Source organism: Spinacia oleracea, chromosome 3 (genome assembly GCF_020520425.1).
Source record: "Spinacia oleracea cultivar Varoflay chromosome 3, BTI_SOV_V1, whole genome shotgun sequence".
NCBI classification, from domain to species: Eukaryota; Viridiplantae; Streptophyta; class Magnoliopsida; order Caryophyllales; family Amaranthaceae; genus Spinacia; species Spinacia oleracea.
Window position 1 is genome coordinate 2082105 of NC_079489.1, and position 25535 is coordinate 2107639.

The 25535-nt window shown below is 35.7% G+C and overlaps 3 protein-coding genes across 4 annotated transcripts; 1 reads left to right on the forward strand and 2 right to left on the reverse strand.

Annotated features, from left to right (window-relative positions):
* Positions 1 to 7009: 7009 nt before the first annotated feature.
* On the forward strand, positions 7010 to 15093 carry LOC110782479 (protein IQ-DOMAIN 24). The gene is made up of 4 exons (XM_021986652.2): positions 7010 to 7543; positions 12758 to 12928; positions 13568 to 13639; positions 14107 to 15093. Exons 1-4 carry the CDS (start codon positions 7160 to 7162, stop codon positions 14803 to 14805), a joined length of 1326 nt encoding a protein of 441 aa, XP_021842344.1. The 5' UTR covers positions 7010 to 7159; the 3' UTR covers positions 14806 to 15093.
* Positions 15094 to 20225: 5132 nt separating this feature from the next.
* Positions 20226 to 21296, reverse strand: LOC110782245 (putative non-specific lipid-transfer protein 14). 2 transcript variants are annotated; one of them, XM_056841126.1, is made up of 2 exons: positions 20863 to 21296; positions 20226 to 20394 (listed from the first exon to the last, which is right to left on the reverse strand). In XM_056841126.1, the coding sequence occupies exons 1-2, from the start codon at positions 21228 to 21230 to the stop codon at positions 20292 to 20294; spliced, it is 471 nt and encodes a 156-aa protein (XP_056697104.1). In that variant the 5' UTR covers positions 21231 to 21296; the 3' UTR covers positions 20226 to 20291. The 2 variants fall into 2 exon arrangements, with proteins under 2 accessions (XP_056697104.1, XP_021842054.1); XM_021986362.2 differs by having other exon boundaries at positions 20226 to 20371; positions 20863 to 21286.
* Positions 21297 to 22113: 817 nt separating this feature from the next.
* On the reverse strand, positions 22114 to 25243 carry LOC110782246 (RHOMBOID-like protein 3). Its single transcript, XM_021986363.2, has 5 exons — positions 24853 to 25243; positions 23652 to 23815; positions 23307 to 23470; positions 22482 to 22729; positions 22114 to 22384 (listed from the first exon to the last, which is right to left on the reverse strand). The coding sequence occupies exons 1-5, from the start codon at positions 25155 to 25157 to the stop codon at positions 22348 to 22350; spliced, it is 918 nt and encodes a 305-aa protein (XP_021842055.2). The 5' UTR covers positions 25158 to 25243; the 3' UTR covers positions 22114 to 22347.
* Between the last annotated feature and the right edge of the window lie 292 nt (positions 25244 to 25535).

The following is a 25535-nucleotide window of genomic DNA, read 5'->3' on the forward strand; positions in this document are numbered from 1 at the left end:
ATGATTTAGCAAGGGAGAAACACAGACTAGAAATGATAACAAGCTCTCTGTTTCATAGAATAAACAGTATGTTAAAGTTGTTACGAAATACGAGCTGTCGAGCTTGGGTGATGATAGAACTTCGTGCAAATGTTGTAGCTATGGCCAAACCAAGCTATAAACCACCCTCAGGACGCTCGATCAACTCCAGCAGGTTAACTTTTTCTCTGTTGTTTTTACAGTATTTTTTTTTTTGCCTTTCCATTGCTTGATGTTCCCCACTCTATTTCACAAAGTGCACTTACTTAATTTCAGAAACCAATTAGTTGTAGTATGGGCATTCAGATATGTTTCTGAGTACTTTGTCTGTATGTCACAAAAGATTGTATATTAAACAGTCTTTTCTATGTTCTTTTCTATGTCTTTATTTTATTTTTTGTGGCAAGTTGAATCTATCTCTTCCAGGAGTGCCGTGATCCGACCTTAGCTTTGTTGGTAGAGTGGACTGTAACTGTTTAGTTTAATGACAATAGATGATTTTTTTGCTGGTTTAAATCCAGTTGGTGTAATTCGTGTGAATAACTCTTTTTAGATTATTATCATTATTGCAGTTGCCATTTGTTTCTTTTCTGCATTTACCGTTTGTTTCAGTCTTTAGTCCCATTCTCTGCTAGATTGATAGATTCGTTGGCCTTTTGTTTTTGTTTCTCCCCTTACCTGAGAAATTCTAGTTTGTTCTTAGTAATGTACACTGGTCTGTCTTATATGACAACATGGTTTTTAGTAGGGTTGGCAATCTCTGACCCGACCCGATAACCCCAGTCGAACCCGACCTGAAGTTAATGAGAGAAATCCGAACCCGAGCTGAACCGAACAACCTGAAATCGACCCGATTTATCATATTTTGTGGTAATATTAAGTTTTATAATATTTCTGATACTATTGACACACACACAACCCGAAATTGACCCAAAACCAAACCCGAACCCGACCCATTGACCCGAATTGCCACCCCTAGTTTTTTTGTCGTAAGATTTCATTGAACGTGTCACAAAAAAACATTTAGTTGTGGAGTTTCTGCAGGAATGAAACCAGACCAGATAATCCTTAGATCGCTTGATTGAATCCGGCTGGTCAGAAATCTTTTTTGCCTTTGATTCCGGCCTGTCTTTTGTGTATTTAATACCTTAGGTTGCTCTGTCTAACATTTTTGGCTAATTCTTTATGTTCTTATTTTAACAACTATATGGAATGTGCAAGATGTTCAATTGTAGATAGTGGAAACAGACATTCTGCTACTGTTTTATTAGGTTCTTTTTAGTTATCCAAAGCCAATCTGTTGTCTATTTCCTATTCTTTTTTACCTCTCATTGGTTTTCTTTTAAGAGAGTGGGGTAAATACAATAACCTTTTCCTGTTATATTATCTTTGCAGAAAATAACGGGAGTAAGGATCGACTAATCATGGGAACGAGAGGTCTAGTTACCAACTTACCATCGAGGTAAACTGTAAGACCCTCAGACAAGTTTATTTATCTGTTTACCATTATACTCCCGTAGTTCCATTTTATCGTCAAGAACACGTGCAAATGGTTGAACTATTTTGGAGTTAGGCTCTGTTTGGTTCAACTGAATTTGACTGAAATTAACTTTCCTGAACTTATTTTTGTTAAAATAAGTCAAAATAAGACAAAAAGACAAACCCTTTATCATTTGATCCAGGCTGGTTGCGATCTGCACTGGGTAGAACAAAAAATTGGACCGAAATTGTGTGCTTAGATTCTTGGTTATCTTGAATCATTGAATGTAGCAAACATCAAGCCAAAACTGGTTTGCATGGGACTAGTCAGAATTTTGTACACTTTTCCCTGACCTTGTTTTTTCACCATGACAGAAATAATACATGATTCTTGTTATTAGTTATATACTATTCCATTCCAAACTAAGTAACTAATTGTCCCCTTCTGAGATTTTACCTGGGTAAAGATGGGAGAAGTAAAGTACAGCATAGATGGTGTAGAACTGTAGAATGTTAAGGCTCTTTGTTTTGCTACATCCGAAAAACCCATGTTGCTTACTATGACACTGTCTGATTCAACAGGAATAATACATTGGTCTGACAAATGACAGTAACATTATTTGATTTATGGGTCTTACCCACAGATAATAGTCTAATAATACCTAAATCAGTAATTAGAATCCTGTAAATCCCATTTGCATTTGCTGATAATTTTTCCGTATTGCTTATAGCACATGTTTGACTGTTTGTTGGCGGTAGAGATGGCCGGCCTCTGCGTTGGTTGACCCGAGCCAATTTAACAGTCCAGTTGCTTCGTGTGCTAGACATAGCCTATGGGCCGTGGGCCGGGCCCACGCCAGGCCAGACCCACACCAGGCCCCTTATGCATAGTGCAGTGCCGTGCCGGGCTGAAATGTTCAAAATAGGGCCAATGAGTTGTCGTGATGGGCCGGACAGTCGTGCCAAGCCTAATTTTACTAAATTTAGCGTGCTTTGTCGTGCCGGGTCGAGTTGTGCCGGGCCTCCGGGCCCGGGCGGGCCACCCCCCGCAGCCATCTTTAGACATAGGTCCGCGGGTCCAGCCCTGCACTATGATCTAATGGAAGATGCCAACATGAAAAAAAAGCTGGGTGACCGATAGAATGATGTTTCTGATGTCTGTTGGAAATTTTCACATATCTTCGAATTTTATTTCATTAGAACACTAATCAATCCTTAAACATACAAATAATTTGTTCATGCTTGAATGTAATTACTGGAAGTCCTGTTGTTAAAAACACATAATTTAGTTTTAACAATATGAAATGTCAAGTCTAGTTGCGAAATACGAGCAGATAGTTTGTCATCAGACATGTAAATGATTTATGCATATGTGCTCTGTCTTGCTCTGTCTCTTGGTCTGTTTTCATATTTGGCTCAGTAGTTATGCAAATGTTTTATTTTGGGACATCCCACGTACGTGGCTGTTTACGTTGACGGCCTTGAATCTCACAGGGAGTGATCCGGCTTTTGGCAACGAGTTCTTCCGGGCTTCCGGGCCTCTAACCCTATACTGAAGCTCTTCAGATTGTCGGTGTCCGGCTCATTTCTAGGTAATCCCGTTTTATCTGCTTGTTATCTGTCGTTAATTTGAATGACGCCGGAATAGTTTTATCTTGCTCCTTAGGCTGCTTGTTTTGTGCATCCTTGGTTGAAAAGAAAATTAGAGCAAAATTACAGATCTTACGCTAGACCGATGTACAAAAAAAATTTGGATTGGGCTTAATGTCGGGCCCATGTACCTTTGACCTGAATGAATTGGGCCCATGTCAAGCTCGTTTGTTTCGGTCCTGGCCGGGTCGAAAATTTCAAAAAGGTGGTCCAGGAATGGCCCAAGCCAACATGCCTTCGTGCCAAAGCCTAGTTTCACTAAATTTAAGTGGTTTACATTGTCGGGATGTGTCGCGTCGTGCATTTTCCAACAAAAAATGCGGCCTAAGCCTAGCTCATGGCCCAGGACTTTGTACTCTTGTCAAGCCGTGCTTTTTTCGTGTTGGGTCGTGCCTCGGGCCGTTCCGGCCCGGCCCAGAGTCATCTTTACCCTGTGTGACCATCTTTTACAAATACCGCGAGAAAAACATATAGGACATAGCGACTTAAACCTAAAAGCGACTTCTTTGTCATCGTACCCTCGTCTTTTACAAAAGAGGTTACGATAACTTTTTCCGGACCCCTCCCCTTCGTTCTCTTCCCCTATATTGTTTTCATCATAATTCATGAAATATACACTTTTGTTTCAAGAATTTGTCGAAGGTACAAGAAGAGTTTGTAATGAAATTTGATTAATAAAGGAAGATCCAAAACAATTGGTACTAGAAAAGGACAGTGAAAAGAGCTACTATATAATTAGCAAATCCATCTTATCACTATGATTATAGGGGGTGGACACAAATTATCGTAGAGCTATAGAGGGGGGTATGGGGTTGTGAATAGTACATTTGATTTGTCCTTCATTTCTCAAAATTTCTAATTTGAGTACTCCATAGTGTTATTGAGTTTCTTGTACGGATTAATATTCAATCAATACAATTACCGCATCATCCTCTACAACTTTTAATGAGTCTGACCTGCAAAGCTGGTTGAAAATACATGTAAGAGGTATGATTACATGTTGAAAAAACATAATTGATCTCCGGTTAACTATTGTACTCCTTATTTGTTTGAAGTAATAATGGGTGTAGTGAAAACAAAAATACTAATTTGGTATTTTGTTATTTGTTTGAAGTAATAATGGGTGTAGTGAAAACAAAAATACTAATTTGTATTTTGTAAGTTGTGACTTCTTGTATACTCTAAAACTTCACTCCTAAACAAAAAGTGAAATGTAAAATCATTGGAAATTTTCTAATTTGAGTACTTCGTAATGTTTCGAGTTTCTTGTAAGGATTAATAATCAATCAATACAATTACCGTATCATCCCCTCTCACTTCTAATGAGTTTGACCTGCAAAGCTGGTTGAAAATACCTATATGAGGTATTGTTACATGTTGAAATAACATAATTGATCTCCGGTTAACTATTGTACTACGTATTTGTTTGAAGTAATAATGGGTGTAGTGAAAACCAAAATACTAATTTGGAAGTATTGTTGTGACTTCTTGAATACTCTAAAACTTTACTCCTACACAAAAAGTGAAATGTAAAATCATTTGAAAATTTCTAATTTCAAGAGTACCAATCCGTGGACTATGGACCGTAGTGTATATAGAGCATGGTGCACCAAAAGAACATATGTGCATAAGCAAAAGAACATGACACTAACGGTAAAAGAACATGTGATATAATATTTCACTTTTTTTGTTATAAAAATAATATATTATTTTACTATTTATTAAAAACCTAAATAAAAAAAAAACACTCATGTTCTTTTATAGTAACCAGATGTTCTTTTCTCGTAACCAGATGTTCTTTCAATTGTATACTAGTGTTCTTAAGTGCACCATGTTCTATGTGTACCATGGTCCACCTTCTAAATTGCGCTTTAATTACGCGCCGTGAAAACACGGATGATCTCTGATTAACCATCGCACTCCTTATTGACTTGAAGAAATGGGTGTTATTGAAAACCAAAATACTATATTATATTTGAAACGTTCTGCGTGGGATTTTGTATTTGTTATTTTATTTTCTACAAAAGAAAAGAGAATAAAAAAACTCTTGTATTTTTATCAGGAAAGAAAATCAGACAGATTACGTGAATCATCCTTTCAGATGATGTACTTACAAGTTGTGACTTCTTTCATACTCTAAAACTTCACTCCTAGAGTCCTAGGTAAAAGTGAAGTGTAAATTCGTTGGAAAGAAGTATAATTATGGTTGACGAAATAGTAAATTCGTTGGGAAGATGAATAGTAATATTGTTGGAGAATAGTGTTTGTTTGTGCGTGTGATTAAATAAGGATGGAACTCTTATTCCATAAAAAAGAATACGGTTCGAGGAATTTTCTGTAGCGTAAAGTTTAGCCTAGGAGAAAGGACGAGGGTCCCTTACCCAATTGGCTTTACCAGAGCCGACTAAAGGGAGGTCCAGGCGGACCTACAGCACCGGGACATAAAATTTTAGGCCTCAAAAAGAAATTATGTTGGTTAAACCCCCAAGAACAAATGTTATATATTTAACAGCTGTTTTGTTATGCATTTTGTAATATTCGTCCCAGTTGGTAAGGACCCATAAGGGTGGCAGCTAAGTCCAGGGTTCGGTTCTTCACGTGTTGCCTTTTTTTATTTGCTTTTTCCATGTCCATCAAGCCTTTACATCATTTTTTCAAACCATCACACATAAAACGTTAAACCATAATATTAATTTGACTTATATTTATAAATAAAACAATATTAATATAATAATTATGTGTTTTATATTAAATAATTGTCCGTTAAAATTTATAGGGGACCAATATCTGTATTTTAGCACAGGGCCTCCAAATTACCGGAGACGGCCCTGGGCTTTACTATCAAAGTGTTTAACCCGTTAATTAATTTTTGTGTGGGGTTTATCCGAGAGGGATTATGGCTAACAACAAAATTAGTAAGAAATTATTTTTGGAAAAAAAAAAGCTTGATGTAGAAATCCTAAAAAGTTGCATTTAAACATCATAAGTATAAGTATTTCCTAAATAAAGTATTTCTTACTAATATAGAAATTTGTTGAACAAATATGAATAATGTTTGGTTAAAGACTTTAAAAGCTCAATATATATTTTCAATAATGAAACCAAATGGTTTAGTTTGGAGTTCATTCATCATTTATCGATCATTAGTCAATTATTGATGCTTATTAACCAAGTTTACTTGAAACTGAGGTTGAGGTAGTTGATTCTGCTACATCTCACATAAATATAGCATAATTTAGGATGTGTTATTTTCGCCTTATTGGTCTTATAAATACAATCATGTCCTATGAGTGGTCTTACCAAACCAATTAGATTTAATCTGTTCTAATGAGTTAGGATAAGTTCAGTTCATAACAGTTCAGATAAGTTCATTTTTTATTATTACATTCGTCAATCACTGATGCTTACTAAACTAATTAAGTTTTCTTGGAACTGAGGTTGAGGTAGTTAATTTTGACACATCTTATGTAAAAAGAGCACAACTAAGCTAAGAGTGCGTTTCTTTCACCTTAAAAGGTAATACATTTCAATAGTTCTATAAATTTCAATCAAATCCTATGAGTTTCAATCAGATCTTATAGGTTTACTCTTCAATAATTAGGTCCAGTAAGATCTTATCAGGTCAATTAATCGATTTTAATCAGTTCTAATAAATTTAGTTCAGATAAGTTCAGGTTTTTATTATATGTGTATGTTTTATTTGCTCGTTATGTAATTTGAAAGGATAATTTAGGTCGTCCGTCTAATTTTATTTTTCTTATTAAAAAAAAAAAAAAAAAATTACTGAACAATGAAATTAAATACTAAAAATAAAAAAAATAATAAAAAAAATTGAGTCATATATGTGGGGGTCAGTCCAACCTCGTCCTACTAATTCTCCCCTTTCCTCTATAACAGAAAACAACCTCTCCTCTTTTCTCTCTCTCTCCATTCCCATAACAAACTTACTCATCAAGCCTCACTCTCCTTCTCCCTCTCACCTCCACACACCATGCCTTGAATTTAATCAACAATGGCCAAATCTACCCCTTCCAACTCCTGGTTCAACAAACTCTTCCGCCGTCGCAGTCGCCGCCGCGGCAAAACCATCTCCCCTCCCCCTTCCACCACCACTACCACAACCACCACCACTACTACCGCCACTACCGATTCCAACTTCTACGACATTGACAATCTCGATGCCAACAAGCATGCAATAGCAGTGGCAGCCGCAACAGCAGCCGTTGCCGAAGCTGCTCTCGCGGCGGCGAAAGCCGCTGCCGAAGTCGTCCGCCTCACTTCTAATGGCCCTTCGCCTTCTCCGGTGGCCGGACACGTCAGCAACAGCTGTAGTAGGAGGTGGTCGTTAGAGCATTTCTCTGCTGTTAAGATTCAGTCCGCTTTTCGAGGCTACCTGGTTAGTTGTTATTCATTTAACAGAGTCAATTTTATTTTTCTAAGTCTAAATAAAATACCAATAAAATATTAATCTTTTTTCACATCATATAATTTGAAATTGAGTAACATCAAACAGTAAATATATAGTGATAATGATACATTTAATTACACTGATCGACGTGTGATTTTATAAATATATAACTCGGAAATTTTAAAGTACCTCAAATTCTTGGTATGTTAACATTTTGATTGAGAAATGTTAACTCATAACCATATTTGACACCATTTTTTTTTTTTTTAAATTTTTCTGATTTTGAGAGTTCCATAAAGAAATAAATGGTGTAGACGAGATTTAATTACACTGATCAGGTGATCAACACGTGATTTTGTGCATAAATTTCTGACTCGGGAATTTAAAAATACCTCGTATTTAAATAGTACGAGTAAATTCTCGGTATGGTAACATTTTGATTGACGAATGTTAACCCATAACTATATTTTCATTCTTTTTGGGAAGGTAACATTTTTATAGTAGTACTCCATTGATATTGTATACAGTACTCAATTAATTAAAATTAATTAATTACTGATTAATCGTGTGTTTTTGTCAAGTAAATTCTCGACTGATGGCTTATTTTACTGTATTACGCGTAAATTCTTGGTACGGTAAAATTTATGGGGGAATGGGGTAGTTAGTTTGACTTTGATTTTAGTCGGTGAAATTTTGTCATTTTTGAAGTAAATATTTATCGCATAGGCTTTCTGAAAGTTTGCTCCCAGGAAGTGTTGATTTGCTAGCTTTGCATGTTTTTGAGCAATTACTCAAAACTTAGGTGTTTGTTTGACAACTTCTTTGTTCATGAGTTCCAAGAAATCTCTATTTTTTAATATTCTTTTCCCTTTTCTTATTTTTTTTTAATGTTCTTGATGACAAATGTTGAAAACAAGTACACTACGGACAGACTGTAGGATACAGTATTAAGAGAAAACTATCGTAATTTTCTTGTATTTTTCCATATTGCGAAAACATAATTACCAAATTACATCATTTTTTACATAAAATGTGGGACAGAGGATTTTGTTTCGACAATGTGTATCTAGGAGATGATGATAAGAACATCATACCTAGACAAATTACTACGGAGTAAAATTAAACCATTAAAATCTTAATTGGTGATTGATTTTGTGTTATTTTTGGCCAGTTAGGATAATTAAAATCCACATGTTTGAGCAATTAATTTGATGTATCCAAATAGAAAAGTTTTAATGGTCCCTTAAGTATAAAATCCACATGTTTTGTTTGTTTGTGTTTCTGCTTTTGGAAAGAAAATAATGGGGGAATCAAAGTGTTAGTAAGAAGGATCAAGTTTATTAGTGGGCCTATTATTTACTTGAGTTTTCAGAAAGAATTAGTTCCCTTCAATTCACGGCAGGCAGGTTTGCATATATGACGCGTTATCGGTTCGTTTGGATCAGTTTTGGATCAGATCGATTCGGTTCGGGTCATTTCGGGGTACTCATATTTTGGGTTGAGTAGGGTTTGGTCGGGTCTATTCGGATATCGGGTGTTATTCGGTTTATGCATGGTGGGATTGGGTTTGGTTCGGGTTATATCGGATCGGGTTTTTTCGGGTAAGATCGGGTTTATGTGTGGTGGGATCAGATTTGGTTCACGTTAAGATTTTGGTTTAATTTCGGTTCGGGTCATACCGGGTTAGATCAAGTTATGAATATATTATATATGATGTATTAGTAAGCTAGCTAGCTAATATTTGGAGTAGGGTGATTCGGATCATCTCGGTTCATTATTTTGATCTGGTCCGGTTACTTGGTTTGAGACCTTCGGGTCAATCCAGGTATCAGTTAATTTCGGGTCTGTTTCGGTTTCAGTACGGATCATTTTCAGATTCGGTTCAGATCGTCTAGGTAGAGGGAGGTGATACCGTGTCTCAACTCGTTAATTAGCCAATTAGGCATTACTAATCTTTAAGTGGAAATGATTGAATATGTACGTAATTGCTTTAAATTATGAGTTTTGTATCAAAACTTGATCTTAAAGTTTAATCAAGTGACATGTTTTCGACTTAATTAAGCCACACATTGCAATAGTGCAATGTGATGCCCTTTAACTCTTTAAGGCTTAAAGTGCATAAAGTTAATAAGTTGTCACTAAACCTTTGCTTCATTCATTCATCAATTTGGGTACTTTTCTTTCATTCTACACTTTATTTAAACTTTTGATCTGCCTTTTTAAAGTTAATAAGTTAGAACAAACGAGGTTTTGGCCTAGTAATTAAGATTAAGGGTCTGTGTACGACAGTTTTCAGCTATGAATTCTCAATCCTCCGCCCCCATCTGTAATTTGCATTGCCCCTTTACCCTGGCTCAATTGCACCCAAAAAAAGTATCATTTAACTCAAAGAGATTATTCCTAATAAAGAACTACACAAAGTATATTTAATTACTATAAGTACTTACTAAAAAGTAATTAATTTTGAAGTGTATGAACACTCCTTAGTCAAAGTGACTTTGACCTTGGTTTTTGTTTATTCTTTCTTTTGTCTGTTTTTTTTTTAATTCGTCTTACACGTACAAGCTGGACCTCATAGGTACTTTTTTTCGTTTACGTCGAGGGTAAAACGGTCATTTTAAACCGAGTATGAAAGGCCATTTTCAACATTCCACCAACCTTTACTAGGATAACTACAAAAGCTTGAGTTTTTGAGTACAAATGGGACCGATCTGGGTTTCTGTGGTAGATATAGTCACCTCCCTAGTATTGGTAATGTATTGAGTACCAAGTTTTTACTATTCTTAGATTCCCTACTATAGGCCTCAATTTGTTTTGCTAGCTTTTAATATATTGCATAGTTTTTCAATCTTAATAATGAAGAATGTATGTATTTAGGTAACAAAAAATTAGTTGAGTGTTTAATTTACATCCCCTAGCCAATCCATTAATGTCGAAAGAGAAACATTCCGAAAGATTTATTCCCTTTTGCTAGTTCATTTGAATATTTTGCTTCAAATGGAACTTAATTAGTGCACCAGGATTGTTGTGGGTTTAGGTTTTTGTAGAACTTGGTTTCCTTGTTGAATAAAGACCTGATCATCTTAAGCCCGACCCAACTCGGCCCGAAAAATCAGTTTTGTCTACCAGGATTCTTGTGGTTTAGGTTTTTGTAGAACTTATTTCCCTTGATGAATCACGTAGACCTGATCATCTTGACCCCGACCCAACTTGGCCCGAAAGTCAGTTTTGATCGGTAAAAATCAGTTTTGTCTATAACTTGAGCGTGTTTTGTGAGTGTTACCCTAAATGTACGAAACTTGATTAGCTCCAATTTCATGCTTGGTGTAAAATGTAGACCTGATCAAGAGTCGGGCCGGGTTTTGGTCGGGATGCGGCCAAAAAAGTCAGCCCATTATCTTGGGTCGTGTTGACCTCTGTCGTTTTGTGCCCAAATCCACTACTTTGAGTCAAAATAGTGGGCTGTCCGTGTCAGACTTGAGAAACGGGTCTAATACACTTGTCCGGGCCCGTCACTTTCGGGCCGGTTGGGCTCAAGACGATCAGGTCTAGTAAAATGTGAACACTTGTAATAACGGTCAGCTTGTACGTGCACGGGCTATACTTTGCTAAGGGTTCCCATCACATAAAGATTAAAGACCATACTAATTCATGAATGACATATAAATGTGGTCCATTTTCGAGTTCCTGGTGCTTCCTCTAACTACCCTAGTTTCAACTTGTATCTTTCAAGTCTCTTTCACTTTCATAAAAATAAATAAAAAATAAAAAAATAATAAAAAATAAAAAATCAATTGGTAGTGCAGTGCATCACCCACTTGGGGACCTTCTGCATTACATCATGAGCTCATAAATGGTGTTGAAAAGTAAAAAAATTACCTTGTTTGTCTTACTTGCTCTTCTGCATTTCAAGTTTTCAACCCCACTATTTGATTTTGTACCCGTAAACTGTAAAAAGGTCGCCTTCGTTAAAGGAAATATCTGTAAAATTTACAGCTAATTCCTTTGTTTCTGTTACTTTATCTGATATAATTAGTTAAATAACCTTTGTTTTGATGCCCTTAATCAGAAAAACTGCCATTTTTAGTGCTGTAAACTGCTTTTTTTCCTGCTTTGATGCTCCTTTTTGGGATCAAATGAGTTGTAAAATGATATTTTTTCTGTACAATATCTTTTTAGAATGTGAAGGGCAATGATTTCAACCACCACCACTGCTTCCTTTTGTTGATATTGATTACGGGTCTGTCAAATCTGACCCGACTCAGACCTAAACGTACCTTGAATTGGATGATCCGATTGTGATCTGAACTGCGATTTTCCTGACCCGAATCCTAAATGTTAATTGACACTTCTTTGTACTGTGACTGCATCTGCATAGTTTTCTTCAAATTCCTTGGGTTTGGGCAATGATTTTAACCACCACTTATCCTTTTTGATATTGATTACGGACCTGTCAAATCTGAACCGACTCAGACCTAAACGTACCTTGAATTGGATGATCCGATTGTGATCTGAACTGCGATTTTCCTGACCCGAATCCTAAATGTTAATTGACACTTCTTTGTACTATGATTGCATCTGCATAGTTTCTTTGTACTATGATTGCATCTGCATAGTTTTCTTCAAATTCCTTGATCTTTTTAGAATGTGAAGAGCAATAATGTCAACCACCATTGCTCCTTTTCGATATTGATTACGGACCTGTCAAATCTGACCCGACTCAGACCTAAACGTACCTTGAATCAGATGATCCGATTGTGATCCAGACTGCGATTTTCCTGACCCGAATCCTTAATGTTAATTGACACTTCTTTGTACTGTGACTGTATCTGCATAGTTTTCTTCAAATTCCTTTTTTTTTTTTAGAGTGTGAAGAGCAATGATTTCAACACCACTGATCCTTTTTCGATATTGATTACCGACCTACCAAATCTGACCCGACTCAGACCTGAAAACTAGATGATCCGATTGTGATCCGGACTGCGATTTTCCTGACCCGAATACTAAATGTTAATTGACACTTCTTTGTACTGTGATTGCATCTGCATAGTTTTCTTCAATTTCCTTGGTTTTTTGGACCAATATCTGGAACTTTTTCTTTCTCAGATTTTAAGACAGTAATGTTGGAATTAGAGTCATAATACTGAAATTAATGCATGTTGATTAATCTAATTATATTACTTTTTTGGCATGCTGTTAAAGGCAAGGAGGGCTCTGAAGGCACTAAAGGGACTAGTTAAGCTTCAAGCTCTTGTTAGAGGCCACTTTGTTAGAAGACAAAGCACAGACATGTTACGGCGCTTACAAGCCTTGGTTCGAGTCCAGAATCGAGCTCGAGTTAACCGTGTACTAAACTCGGATTCACCTAGTCATGTAAGACCCCTTCTACTTTCCCTCTTCGTACTGTAAATCTCAAACTCAATCCTTGTAAATAACGAGTTGACTTAGGCTCTAATCTGTTCATCTTATTTCAGGAAAAATAAGTTCAGATAGATTCAGTTAAGTTCAGATAAGAAAAATAAGGGTTGACCAAACACAATTTATAACTAAAATAAAGTTTTAATAAGTTCAGACAAGTTCAGTTAAGTTTAGTTAAATTCGGAAAAAATAAGTATAGAACGTACCCTTAGACTATTACCTCGTCCTTTCTGGATGCAGCGCGTATTTAGTTACATGAACATACATAAAGACACCTCGACACACCAAAACAACAGAAATAAAACAAAACAAAACAAAAAAAACAGAACAAAACAGAACAAAACAAAACGATATGAAAGAAAAGGATGTAGATATCTGAAAATGATGGAACAAAATGAGCATTGGCTTGTTTCTTAAGAACCAGACTTGATAACAGATTTTACTTATTCAGAGTTATTAGTATGTACTCTATACTTGTTTAGTTAAACATGTTTTATGTTTGGAAGTTAAAACCCTTCTACTGCGAAACAACATTCCGTTAATTTCATATAATTACCAGGAATTCTTATTAGACATGGTTTTTTACTTCTGCAGGACGAACAGAATTCCAGAAGTTATGAAGTCTATGACAGGAGTGAAAAGCTTGAGGATTCTCCTATCATCAAGGTACTAATTGTGGTTAATTATATATATGCTTCTTTTACAATAACCCTAGTTTTTGCTAGATAAAGACCATCTCTGCAGTGTTTTAGTCGCGGCCATTGATCTGTACGCTCAGTTCCTAGGTGAAATAACCAAATGACTCCGATAAAGAGTCTGTTCTGTTTTCTTTATTTCCACTTATTTCAGGAAAAATAAATTCCTATAAGATCAGATAAGTTCAGATAAGATCAAATCAGTAATGTTTCTCTTATTGTAGACCCGTCTTAGGACATTTTGATGCCCTTGATCTGTACGTTTAGTTTTTCCTAGGTGAAATAACCAATTACTACGATAAAGGCTTTGTTCTTGTTCTGTTCACCTTATTTTCACTTATTTCAGGAAAAATAAGTTCAGATAAGATAAAATCAGTAACCTTTCTCTTATTGTAAACCCGTCTTAGGACATTTTTCATGTATATCCTGTTAATGCAGAGGTGTGGAAGCAACAGAGAGGCGAAGAGCAACGACAGCAAACTTTCAGCAACAAATTGGGTAGAAAACTGGGTGGAAGCCGGATCTTCGGTTAACAGCCATAGCTCGATCAAGGTTCCTTTAGCAGATGATGAAAAGAGTGACAAAATCGTAGAAGTCGATAGCTGGATCAAACCTCACACAAAAACAAGAAACAGCAGATCCTTCCAACTGCCAAGAATGCAGCACATTTCAGTGCAAGACTACCACACTCGCAGCTTTGCAGCCTCCGATTACCTAGCAAAATACAGCCCGAATGATCTTTTCAAGCCCGGTTCAAGCCCGTGTGCAGAGGACGTTGCTTCGATGAAATCCCTGCAGTTTCCCTGCACTGCAGAGAGCAGTCCTGCAGATCAGGCCTTATCTTCAGCTCCTCGGGCTTTTGGTAGTTCTAGAAGAAGCCCGAAAACCCCGTTGAGGCATGAGTTTTCGAGTAAGAGGAGCTTATGGAGTGGGTACACGGGCTTTGCAAGCCCGAGCTATATGGCTAATACGGAGTCATCACGGGCCAAGAGTCGGTCTCATAGCGTGCCTAGACAACAACGAGGGGATATCGATGTTGAGAGTAATAAGCGCGGTTCAATCAAGAGGTCTCTTCACGCGTTTTGGCAATCAAAGACGTCCTCTAAAAATAACTCGGATCCTTTCGCTAACTTATGAAAATAAAAGGAAGGTTAATTATATAATTTAATAAAGCTAAATGTGGTTAATTGTCTGAGTTTAGGATTGTAACTATGTTAATGTTTTGTGATTTTCCACTTTGGGGGTAGTTTAGTTATAATTTTATGGCAATGTCCAAACATGATTTTGTGAGTGTTTATTAATGTTTTGTAAGTTAATTAGGGGGTAATTAAGACTATATAAGTGTTCAAAAATCATGTTTGGACAGATTGTTTGATATTATTATAGTATGGAACTTCTAGTAATTTAATTAATCATGTTTCTCCATTTCTCGTTTGGTATCTGCACCGTTTGGTATCTGCACGGAATATTGCACTTGTAGCTCATTCACGCGAAAAAACAGGTAAATGAACATGTAATGTGAGATGCCTATTGCCTAACGGCTTGTTTTGTTCTATTTTGCCTAGATTGGACCATTTTTTAGCACAGAATTTTGGATGGATCTTCCATTATAAGGACAAAAAGAAGACACAAAAATTTGGCAAATTCTCTTCTCCATTCACATACTCAGATTTATCACAAGACTTTGAGTTTAAGCCTCTTCTTTTTCTACCTCGGATTTTACCTTTTCCTCTTGCGATTTCACTGCTGGTTTGGTAGGCGGTAATAAATGACGGTAATGGAAATGAAGTCAAATATTTTGATAAGAAAAGTAACATCAAAATGCCTATACTACTGTAATTTATTCTCAATCTTGCGTTTTTCTCCATATATTTTTTTATTCCCACCTAATATCAGTTTACCGGGCCATCTCCCATAAAAAGTGAAATTCTTTAGGTTAGCATTTCCATTGAGATAGGTGTGTGACTTTCTTACATTTTTAGGTAAGCATTTTCATGAATGATAATGTAATATATTAGTTGGTATAATGATCATTTGATCCAAATTCTCTCTCCTTTTAAGAATGATTTGAATATTTTTTCTCGAATCTAATTAGTGGTTAAACATACTTTCACTTTAGAAAATTAGGGATCCATCATTAGGGCATTTGACTTTTATAGAAAATTCAAATCAAAAAATAAAAATGTGCACTTTAGTTTTTAGTGGGGGTTACATACTATTTTAGGTAGGGCAAGATATTGCTATAAGAGGCAAGACCTCCCATGCACCATTTTTGGGCGCACACATTTGATCTAAGCACTTTTGGAATCCTTAATCTTGCCCTATGTTTCTACAAAAATAATAAAGTATGAGGCTCTTCCTATTCATAATTAACCGGAAAAAAAAAAAAGTCAAAACAGTGCATCCATGAAATAAATAAAAGGATTGTAATTAACATTTACTTTTAAGGTGTGTTCTCCGATCATGTTATAAACCTGACTTATTTGAACTGCATATATCTAGCTAACTTATTTGACATAATTAAGCATTTAGGACCTGATAGGAACTGATTAAAACTTATTGGATTTGATTTCGTGAGAGTAACTTAACTTATAGGACATGTTTGGAACTTATTGATTTGATAGGACATGATTGCAATTTATCTGAACTTATCTAAACTTGTACGGAGTATATATATTAGACCTAAACTAATTTATTTAAGGTGAAGAGAATGCACTCTTAAGACTTAAGTCAAACCATAAGCTAGTACATTAATACTAGGTTAATTAGTTATGTAAGAACTATTGAACTCTAGTTAATTATTATATGAAGTATTTGTCAATTTCTTGAACAAGACAAACATTCCCAATCTGAACAGTAGTGAAACACATCACATAACTGCAAGATCACGGATCTCATAAATCTTCATTTTTTTTTATTTTTTTCTTAACTTTAGTGAGCCAATTCTGTCCTACAAAGTTGTCCATAATTTGTCCTAATTAGGGCATGCAACACATTACACATGCAATAATATATTGCACCTCTTTTAGGAAAGGGAAAGGGGGGGGAAAACACAACATATAAACAAAAAAAATGTACGTTGGATTCCCATGAAAGTCCATATTTATTTGTTTTTATTTATGAAATTGATATTAATTAAAAATATATAGGTTAAAAATATGGTACCAACCGAAATTTCCAAGAGAAATTTAAGAGGGATAACATTGTTTTCAAAAGAATTTCAATAATTGCAATATATCAGAATTTATATTCTTAATAAAAAAAAAATGTGTGCGAATGAGCCACATGGTCAATATAAATTACAAATGTGTGAAAGGATTTCGAACCTGAAATCTATCGTATAAATACTCTCCATTTTAACCACTGGCCAAGATCTCATTGATAGATAGATCAACAACTTTTGTGTAATACCGCCTTACCGAAAAGATCGCTTTGATTGCTCAACTAATTGGTTCAATTGCTTAACTATGTTGTTTCATTGCTTAACTAATTAGTTACAATGCTTCACTAATTGGTTACAGTACTTAACTTTTGATTTCAGTGCATAACTAATTGATTTCATTGATTAACTTATATAACACCAACGCGGTCTTTTGTGTGTGACTTTCATATACTCCACAAAAGTCCATATCAACGATACAACATACAAACAAATTATTTGTACGTTGGATACCCACAAAAGTCCATTTGTATTTAATTTATTTTAATTCTTTTTATTATGTATAAGAAATTAAATATAAAAACTATAGGTTAAAAAAATGGTACAAAAAGGAATTTCATTAAGATACGACGTTTGTACATTTTAGGTCCACTACGTACACTATCACTCAATATTATTTTTTGTCACGGATTATTTTTCCATTTTGTCTATCTAAATTTTGGCCTTACACAAAGAATATGTTAAGGGATTGTAGGGAGGGCTATTAATGCATACTTTTGGGCATGTGAGTCCTCCCAACGGGTATATTAATAAGCTTGGAATTTTTGTTAGGGTTGTGAAAGTGACTAGGGTACGTGAGGATAGAAGTGAGCCACGAGCGGGCGGGTATGTACGTGTGATGGCGTTTTCGTCCTAGAGGAATGTTTGGAGATTTTTCGGGACCGTGAGGGTCGGAAAATTCCAAACACCGTTGGAGAACGTAGCTAATCGTGGAGGTACTCTACGTGGCTAGTTCTGGAACATTGAGAGGAATGTAATAGCTAAAGCTATGCTTTTGTAAGAGACTTTCGAAAGACCAACTCTCTCCAGTACTAGTAATGGAGTTAAGCCAACAAAGCGAGCTATCAGAGAGAGAACAACGGGAGGTTCAGTCAAAAATATTTACCGAACAGGTACATTGCTGATGTTTGGAATCATGTTGCGGGACCTGAAATGACTATGGTGGTATTTTGAATGGATATGGACTGCTCGTAAAGTTGTTGTAGGTTTTTTTTACTTGTCACACCGAATTAGACCAATAATAAAGGTGCATGCATTTCATCTGATTTTCCTTTATTAAAATTTATTTTTGTTATAAATTGAATGTGGTGACCACTATTAACCCTAGATTATCTAAACCTTTTCGTTCTGAAGTAAACATAAAGAGAACGATAAAGTATATAATTCTCTTAAGATATACTCCATAGAAATTATTGTCTCTGTTTCTCAATACATGCATCATTTCTCATTTTGGCAATATTCATCAATCAACTATGACAATCTTTTTTCCACCATTATGTAAGAAAAAACATGGTCAAATGAGATCTTATTAAATTTGTTTCAATGCGAGGCCGGATTTCAAATATCAAGTTTTTATAATTTTTAACTATACAAATTTAGAGATATTAATGTCCAAAGAAGCGTGTTGAAATACGTGTAAAAGAAATGTTACATGTATTGTGGAACGGAACTGGTATTAAATTAGAAAAATATTTCAAAATCTCATTTCATTCTTCAAAAGTTAAGATTTGTAGCTTTTGAAAAACCCTTCTTGCACCACTAGCCACTACATTAATCACTTTATTGTCAAAAGCAACTCCAAAACATGGCCTTAGGCCCTTGGGCCTTGGTTGACGCCTCCCAATACTTGAACTAACTAAACTAGTTAGCATCTACACGGAGATTTGGTTGTGTTATTAGGGTATAATTATCTGGTTAAACGAATATGGATCCTTCCCTTTTTTTTTTATCCGATCCATTTCCATGTTAAGATGATGACATGTAATAAGATAGTGAAAGAAAAATAATACCCGTTCACACTTTTACAACCTTTTACGTAAGTAATAATGGACCATATATTTCTTGTAGGAAATGGCGAGGATCCCGTTGGTTTAGTGGCAGATCTTGAACAATTTTACAGGAGAGGCCAGTAGAAAGTTAACAATTTTATACAATTATACACAATTTTAGGGGTGCTGTCACTAAAAGTTCACTATGGAATTTTCCGCTAGGGAGGGCCGGGCCGGGCCGGGCCCACCCATGGAATAACTAACATCCACCATTGGGTTGGTTGTTGTTAAAAACAGTTGTTGTTTGCTTAACTTCCTAGACAAGTGTAACAAATCCATGGCAAATTAATAGTCGTACTTGAGTGCCCCCCGTACATCGATGGTACTAATAAATGACTCACACGGACATGGCTAACTTCATACCTCACGGCCTTTGCAGGCACACAACCAGCTTTTAGGATTTTGGGCCCACTTTTTTAGAGACATTAAAGATTCATTTTGGCGCATTTGGAGCACAAAAGATAGCTCCGACCCGAGCTGGGCCGAGGCACGGGTAACCCGCGAAGGAAAAAGTGCGGCCTGACACAAGCACGAAGTCATGGCGTGAACTGGGCTCGAGCTGCATTTTTGTAGAAAAAGCATAACAAGGTACGACACTGTCAGACTTTAGAAATCACGTTAAATTTGGCTTAGACACGGCCCAGCCAGGCACATGGGCTTGGGTCGTGTTGGGGCCTCTTTTGGAAATTTTTAGCACGACATGGCACGGCCTGACATGAAACAAGTGGTTTTGGTGTGGGTTGGACCCGCTCAGCCCCAAGGCACATGGGCTCGATCCGACTCGGCCCGACACGACAAACACGTTAAATATAATGAAATTAGGCTTAGACACGACTAGGCCAAGCACAAGGGCACATGGGTTGCGTCGTGTTGGGGCCACCTTTGCGAAATATCAGCATGGCCCGACATGAAACAAATGGGCTTGGTGTGGTGGGTACATTCAGGCCCAAGACACGCGGACTCGACAGTCGACATGAACTACGGCCCGTCTCAACCACAACCATCTTTAGTGGAGCATAAGAAGTGTATTCTCACAGCAGAAGTGCTAAAATCAATTTATAATGTGTCATAACATTTGCTTGTCTGTAGACTTTGTGTCTTAATGAGGAATTTGTATTAGCCTTAAGCTTATATTTTTATGAGCTAATTAGTCATAAAGTTATGTTAGCTTAAATTTATTAGAAAGGAGCTTATTAGCCCTAAATTATGTTACGTGAATTTACTAGCTTTAGAATTATCTTTATCTGAAGTTATCTTATCTAAAATACGTGAAAATTAAGTGAAAAGAATAGAGTTATAGACTTAAATCTTGATTGCAAATAAAAAGGCACTCAAAATGTTGATACACTTAAAAGTTACATGAACCTAGCTAAAGTTTTTTTATTTGGAACCCGCCCGGCCCGGCCCGATTCTTCACATCTTCTGTCACAAAATGCTGCATAACATAGAAAAACAAGACTTTAGGTACTTCAGTATAGAAACTCCAAGTTGTAAAATGTATGTAAAAAACATAAAAGAAAGGCAAAATTCATGTTATACCTAATTTCCTATGATCCCTTAATATTGAAATTCATGAAGAACTATTGAAATATTGGAACCACAAGTGTCTTTTTTATGCATACGAATATGAATTAAAAATTCCTACTCGTATTATATGATGTAAAACCCCTAAATTCAGTGACCGTGATGATAACTTATTTTACACGAAACAATAACTCTTAAAAATATGAAGTAATAAAATAATAAAACTTGAAGTTTATGGTGTAATTAGTTTCCTCGAATTTTACGAGATTAGTTAGGTGATTGATTATACAAGACCTATCGAACTTTGCATGTTGCGCATCCGTTCTATACAAGACCTATCGAATTACGGATTATGATTATCAAATTAAGAGAGAGAGAGAGAGAGAGAGAGAGAGAGCATACTTAGTGCAATCAACAGTGGGCTCAATGACAAAGCCCAAAGAAACCCCACAAAAGCCCGGCAAAGTAGCAATAGAAGCAGCATCTGGGCTATAAGCAGCAATTAGGCCCATCAAACACCTACAAATGGACCTCCTATTCTCAATGGTATCCCCCATATTACTCAGGCCCATAATCGCTTCACAACACGGCGAATCGGGCATCGGGTCCGGCGACCCGTAGCTAATGAATACCGAACACGTGTTCAACTGCTGAGTCACCGCCGGACAATCTACTTGGGCCTCCACCGTCTTCCACGTGGCACTTGATACTAAGACTGATATTATTGCCACCATGGATATTAACTTTAAGCTTGGATTATGATCCACCATTTTTATTTAATTATATGCTAATTGTGTTACTTGGAATAGTTGTAAGAGGTTTTTAATTGAAGAGGGCTTGCTTGAGTTTCCAAGTTTGGTGGACAATGAAAGTTTTGTGTGTTTCTACATGAAAGTTGAATGAGTTTCTTGTGGGTACTTAATGGGCTTGGGCCTTGGGATATTTGAGAGTCCATAAATTAATTAGAGTATAACATGAGATAAGTAGCCCATCCTAAGAACTCATGGTGCAATTTTTAAATTGTTTTTTTGTTGTGAAAAAGTCTGAGGGGCAATACAAATCACAAATGGCGAAGGGGAGAGTGAACCTGTAAATTTGTAACTTATAGCAAATAGAGTTCAGTCTTAACTTAAGTCTCTTAGCCACTAGACCAAGATCCCATTGGCAGAACTCGTGGTGTATTGATTTAAAAAAAAAATCTAAATTTGTACCTAAAAGACGATGGTTTAATTTTATGGCGAAAGCGAAGGCGAGAAGCCAAGCTAGAAGGGGTGGTAATTAGGGTGCGGGCCTTGTCGGGTTGTACCCCGCGCTTATGCTGAAATTTTAAAAGGTTGGCCCAAACACAGTTGAAGCCCACATGTCGTGTTTACGTGCCATATCAAATATTGAAATTTCATCCAATTTAACGTGTTTTGGTATGTTGAACGTCTTGCATCGTGTCCATGCATGCTTTCTCAAAATAATACGAACTAGAGTTAGCCCACTTGACATAGTTCCATGTTGTGTTCTTTCGTGATGGGTCTTGTCGTGCCTACCATAAGCACAACAAAATTTATGTTGAAATTCGAGCTAAAATGTTCTTCATAAAGTTGGGCCACTAGAAGATAATACATATGGGCCCAACACAAAGCATTAAAATCCAACATGAAATTGTTAAGGGCCCAAAATGGAATTAAGTTTGTCGATGCAAGAATGCAACTTCTCATAACGTTACAAATATAAATCGGTAAAAACCTACTACTAATCAATTTAAACACTTAAACAATGTATTAAGTAGTTAAACATGTTTAGCTGTCTAAAACATAATTTCAAGTTAAGCAATTCCCTTCATAAAGCTGGAAAACAGATAATTTGCCAACATAAACACCATCTTAAAGTACCGCCTTAGCCCCGAAACAACATTACCAATCCGATTATGTACCTGAAAATCATTATTAGCAATAATTACTATAATTACCATAATGAAAAACTAAATTAATGTTGAATTTGAAATTTTGAAGTGTTCGATCGTTTCTTACCCTATGATGAGCAAGGCAAGAGATGTGATCCCTAACGCGTACTGATAGGGCTTAAACTTAGTCTTGGAACTAACGCTAGATGGGAACCGCCGTGTGAACCACCCAATATGTGGCCGAGGGAGCAATATAAAACCGAGTAGGAACCCTACCGCGAACCCACCAATTGGGCCCGCGTTGTGTGGATGAGGTACAAGTGTTAAGAGTAAGTTGATCACGAACATGAACGATAGCGTAAACACTGCAGCAACCTAGGGTACGTCCGTACGTAACACATGCAACAAGAATTAATATACATGATCAAAACGTATAACAAAATTACAAAATTCTGATAATTTTTTTTAATACTTTCTCCGTTTTTTAATAGTTGCACCATTTGATTTTTTTTTAAAATTATGGAGTATAAGATAACTTATGAGGTGTTTTACTTTTTTTTTTATTATCCCCCTGTTAAAATAATTGTTGTACCCTTACTATGTGTTAATGAAAAAATGTACAATGTAAATAACTATCTATTTCTTCAAAAACAATTCAAACCAACAAAAATGTACGAAGTAGAATATTGTTCAATTATCTAAGTAACTACACATTCTATTTGACCATTGTTTACTTAAATATAGTAAATATACAGAATGTCACTCGCACATCACATATATAAATAACCCGGTTGATAATATATGCCGAGATAAATCTAATACAATCTCAAACTGTATTTTTCCTTACTTATAATCCACAAAATAATTATTTACTGAAATATGTAAATAGTGTAAAAATACAAAAGATGCAATTATTAAAAAAAAAAAGAGGAAGTAATTAGTATAGACTTACCTTATTGACATAAAGAGTCCAATTTGTGAGAAGTTCAGAAAACATAGCTCCAATTAGGCCCAATAAAGCACAAGAAGGGCCCACAGAGATGTGGGTTGGGTAAAAGAGGCATGAAGCTATATTGCCCCCAATTCCTGCTATTAGGTAGATTATCCCAATCCTCACTGTAAAAAATTATTAAAAAATTACATATTTATTTAGCAACGGAGGAAATATTAACAAAAATTATATATTTATTAAAAAAAACTATTCAAAAATGGAGGGAATAGTAACAAAAATTATATATTTATTTCGAAACGGAGGGAGTAATAACAAAAATGAGTTTAAAAAGGCTAGGATACTTACGGAATCCAAATTGTTGTTCGAGGCGAATGCCGATAAATAGGAGGCATAACATGTTAACAAGAATTTGAATAAGGCTACTATGTAACCATATGGAGGTTATGAGCCTCCATCCTTGATGGTGTTCCACGATCACTGACCAATTTATAGCTCCCATTCTCATTAATCTTCATTCATGCATAAATAAAAGGAATATTAAAAATAATTAATTATTTTCCAAAAAAAAAAAACAAAAAAAACAATAATTCTAGCTAATCGAAAAATGTATAAATATAGAAATTACACAAAAAGTGTTTCGTGAGCATCATAATATATACAATACAAATTAACTTTAACTAAAATCGTTTTATTAGTATAAAACTACAGTTATACTTTATGATCAATTAGTTATACATTGTTATTTAGATAATTATACTTTATGGTTAGAAAATTGAGCTCTTATTAAGTTATTGTCAAATAATTTTGATTTTGTATTACTAGCTAGTCATTGGTTTACTTTAAATCGTTATGATTTTTATGTTAATAGTTATGAATATAAGACAGTCTTGTATTTTTGTGTTAATAGTTATGAGTATAAAACTAATTAACTCACATCATAATTGTTACTCCGTATCACACAATAATAACAACCTCGGACTACCATAGACAAGATCGCGACAAAAGTAGAATCTCATGAAGCATTTGGACGTACATGATTTTAAAACTAACCATCCAATAAAAAGACATGATTTCAAGAACTATACACGCATTTGTTATAACAAATAAATAATTCAAGTATGAAAACTAAAATATAATTCAAGAGTAAACGTTATTCCGTACCATACAATAATTCAAGTATAAACGTTATTCTGTACTCTGTAGTCTGTACTGTACAATAGTAACAACGTACCATGTACATTCGTATCACCAAAAACAATCAAGATCGCGATAAAAGTAGAATCTCACGAAAACAGTTGAACATACACGTAATTTTAAAACTAAAGTACTTTAAAGTAATTAAGATTAACTAGGATCGTGAAAACAGTAACATCCCTCGAAAGCAGTTGAACATACTTAAATATGTATACATAACCTTAAAACTAACCATAAAAAAAATGACATGATTTTCAAGAAATACATATATTTAAATATGCACAAATTCTCAATAAAGTATTAATCAAGTACTTAAAAAAAATTAATTAGGAGTTTAAATTAAGTTACGTACGCATGAGGTCCAGGACCAAGAAGAGGGTTGTAATGGAGTGGCTCAAACGAAAACCTGCCAAGGAACCTCGACACACAACCACCACCTCCGCCACCGCCACCACCACCGCCGCCGTTGTTGTGTGAAGGACAGTTGTTAATGAACAGTGTTACTAAGAAGAACACAACATTAATCCCTACAAAAATGGGGATTAACCAAGTTTTCCATTCGACGTCGGAATCGTCCCACATGTGTGATATCTTTGTTATCCCTCCGCCGTCCTCCACCACGGCTCCTCTTCTCTCGACGTCGTCGTCGCTTTCCATTTCTCTCTCTTCTTTCTCTCTCTAAATCAAAGTTAAAAAATTAAAAATTAAAAATAAAAATAAAAAGGGTTTATTTTGTTGTAAGTTTGAATGATGGTGGAAGAAATGGGAGGGAGTTTATAACTTTATAAGTAGTGTGTATGAATGGACAGTTTTCTTAACTGCTTAATTGATGGACGTGGGCATAACTGTTTGATTAAGTGGGCCTTTATGGGCCTGTTAATTGGCCCAATTCTTTTGTTTTTAGGAGGGTTGTGAATTGTGATTGTATTCTTGCATACTAGTTTGACCCGGCCCAAAACTCAACCCGAGTGAAGTAGGTTATATACGAACATTAAACCATGACAAATCGGGTCATTACGCGGTTATAGATGCGGT

Coding starts and splice junctions, on each gene's coding strand:
- LOC110782246 (XM_021986363.2), bottom strand. CDS start 25,157: ATGGAAAGCGACGACGACGTCGAGAGAAGAGGAGCCGTGGTGGAGGAC. Junction 22,730..23,306: donor GGACTCTTTATGTCAATAAG/GTAAGTCTATAC, acceptor GACGTACCCTAG/GTTGCTGCAGTGTTTACGCT. Junction 22,385..22,481: donor CTTGCCTTGCTCATCATAGG/GTAAGAAACGAT, acceptor AATGATTTTCAG/GTACATAATCGGATTGGTAA.
- LOC110782245 (XM_056841126.1), bottom strand. CDS start 21,230: ATGGTGGATCATAATCCAAGCTTAAAGTTAATATCCATGGTGGCAATA. Junction 20,395..20,862: donor CCCACTGTTGATTGCACTAA/GTATGCTCTCTC, acceptor AAGTACCTAAAG/TCTTGTTTTTCTATGTTATG.
- LOC110782479 (XM_021986652.2), top strand. CDS start 7,160: ATGGCCAAATCTACCCCTTCCAACTCCTGGTTCAACAAACTCTTCCGC. Junction 7,544..12,757: donor CCGCTTTTCGAGGCTACCTG/GTTAGTTGTTAT, acceptor ATGCTGTTAAAG/GCAAGGAGGGCTCTGAAGGC. Junction 12,929..13,567: donor ACTCGGATTCACCTAGTCAT/GTAAGACCCCTT, acceptor TTACTTCTGCAG/GACGAACAGAATTCCAGAAG.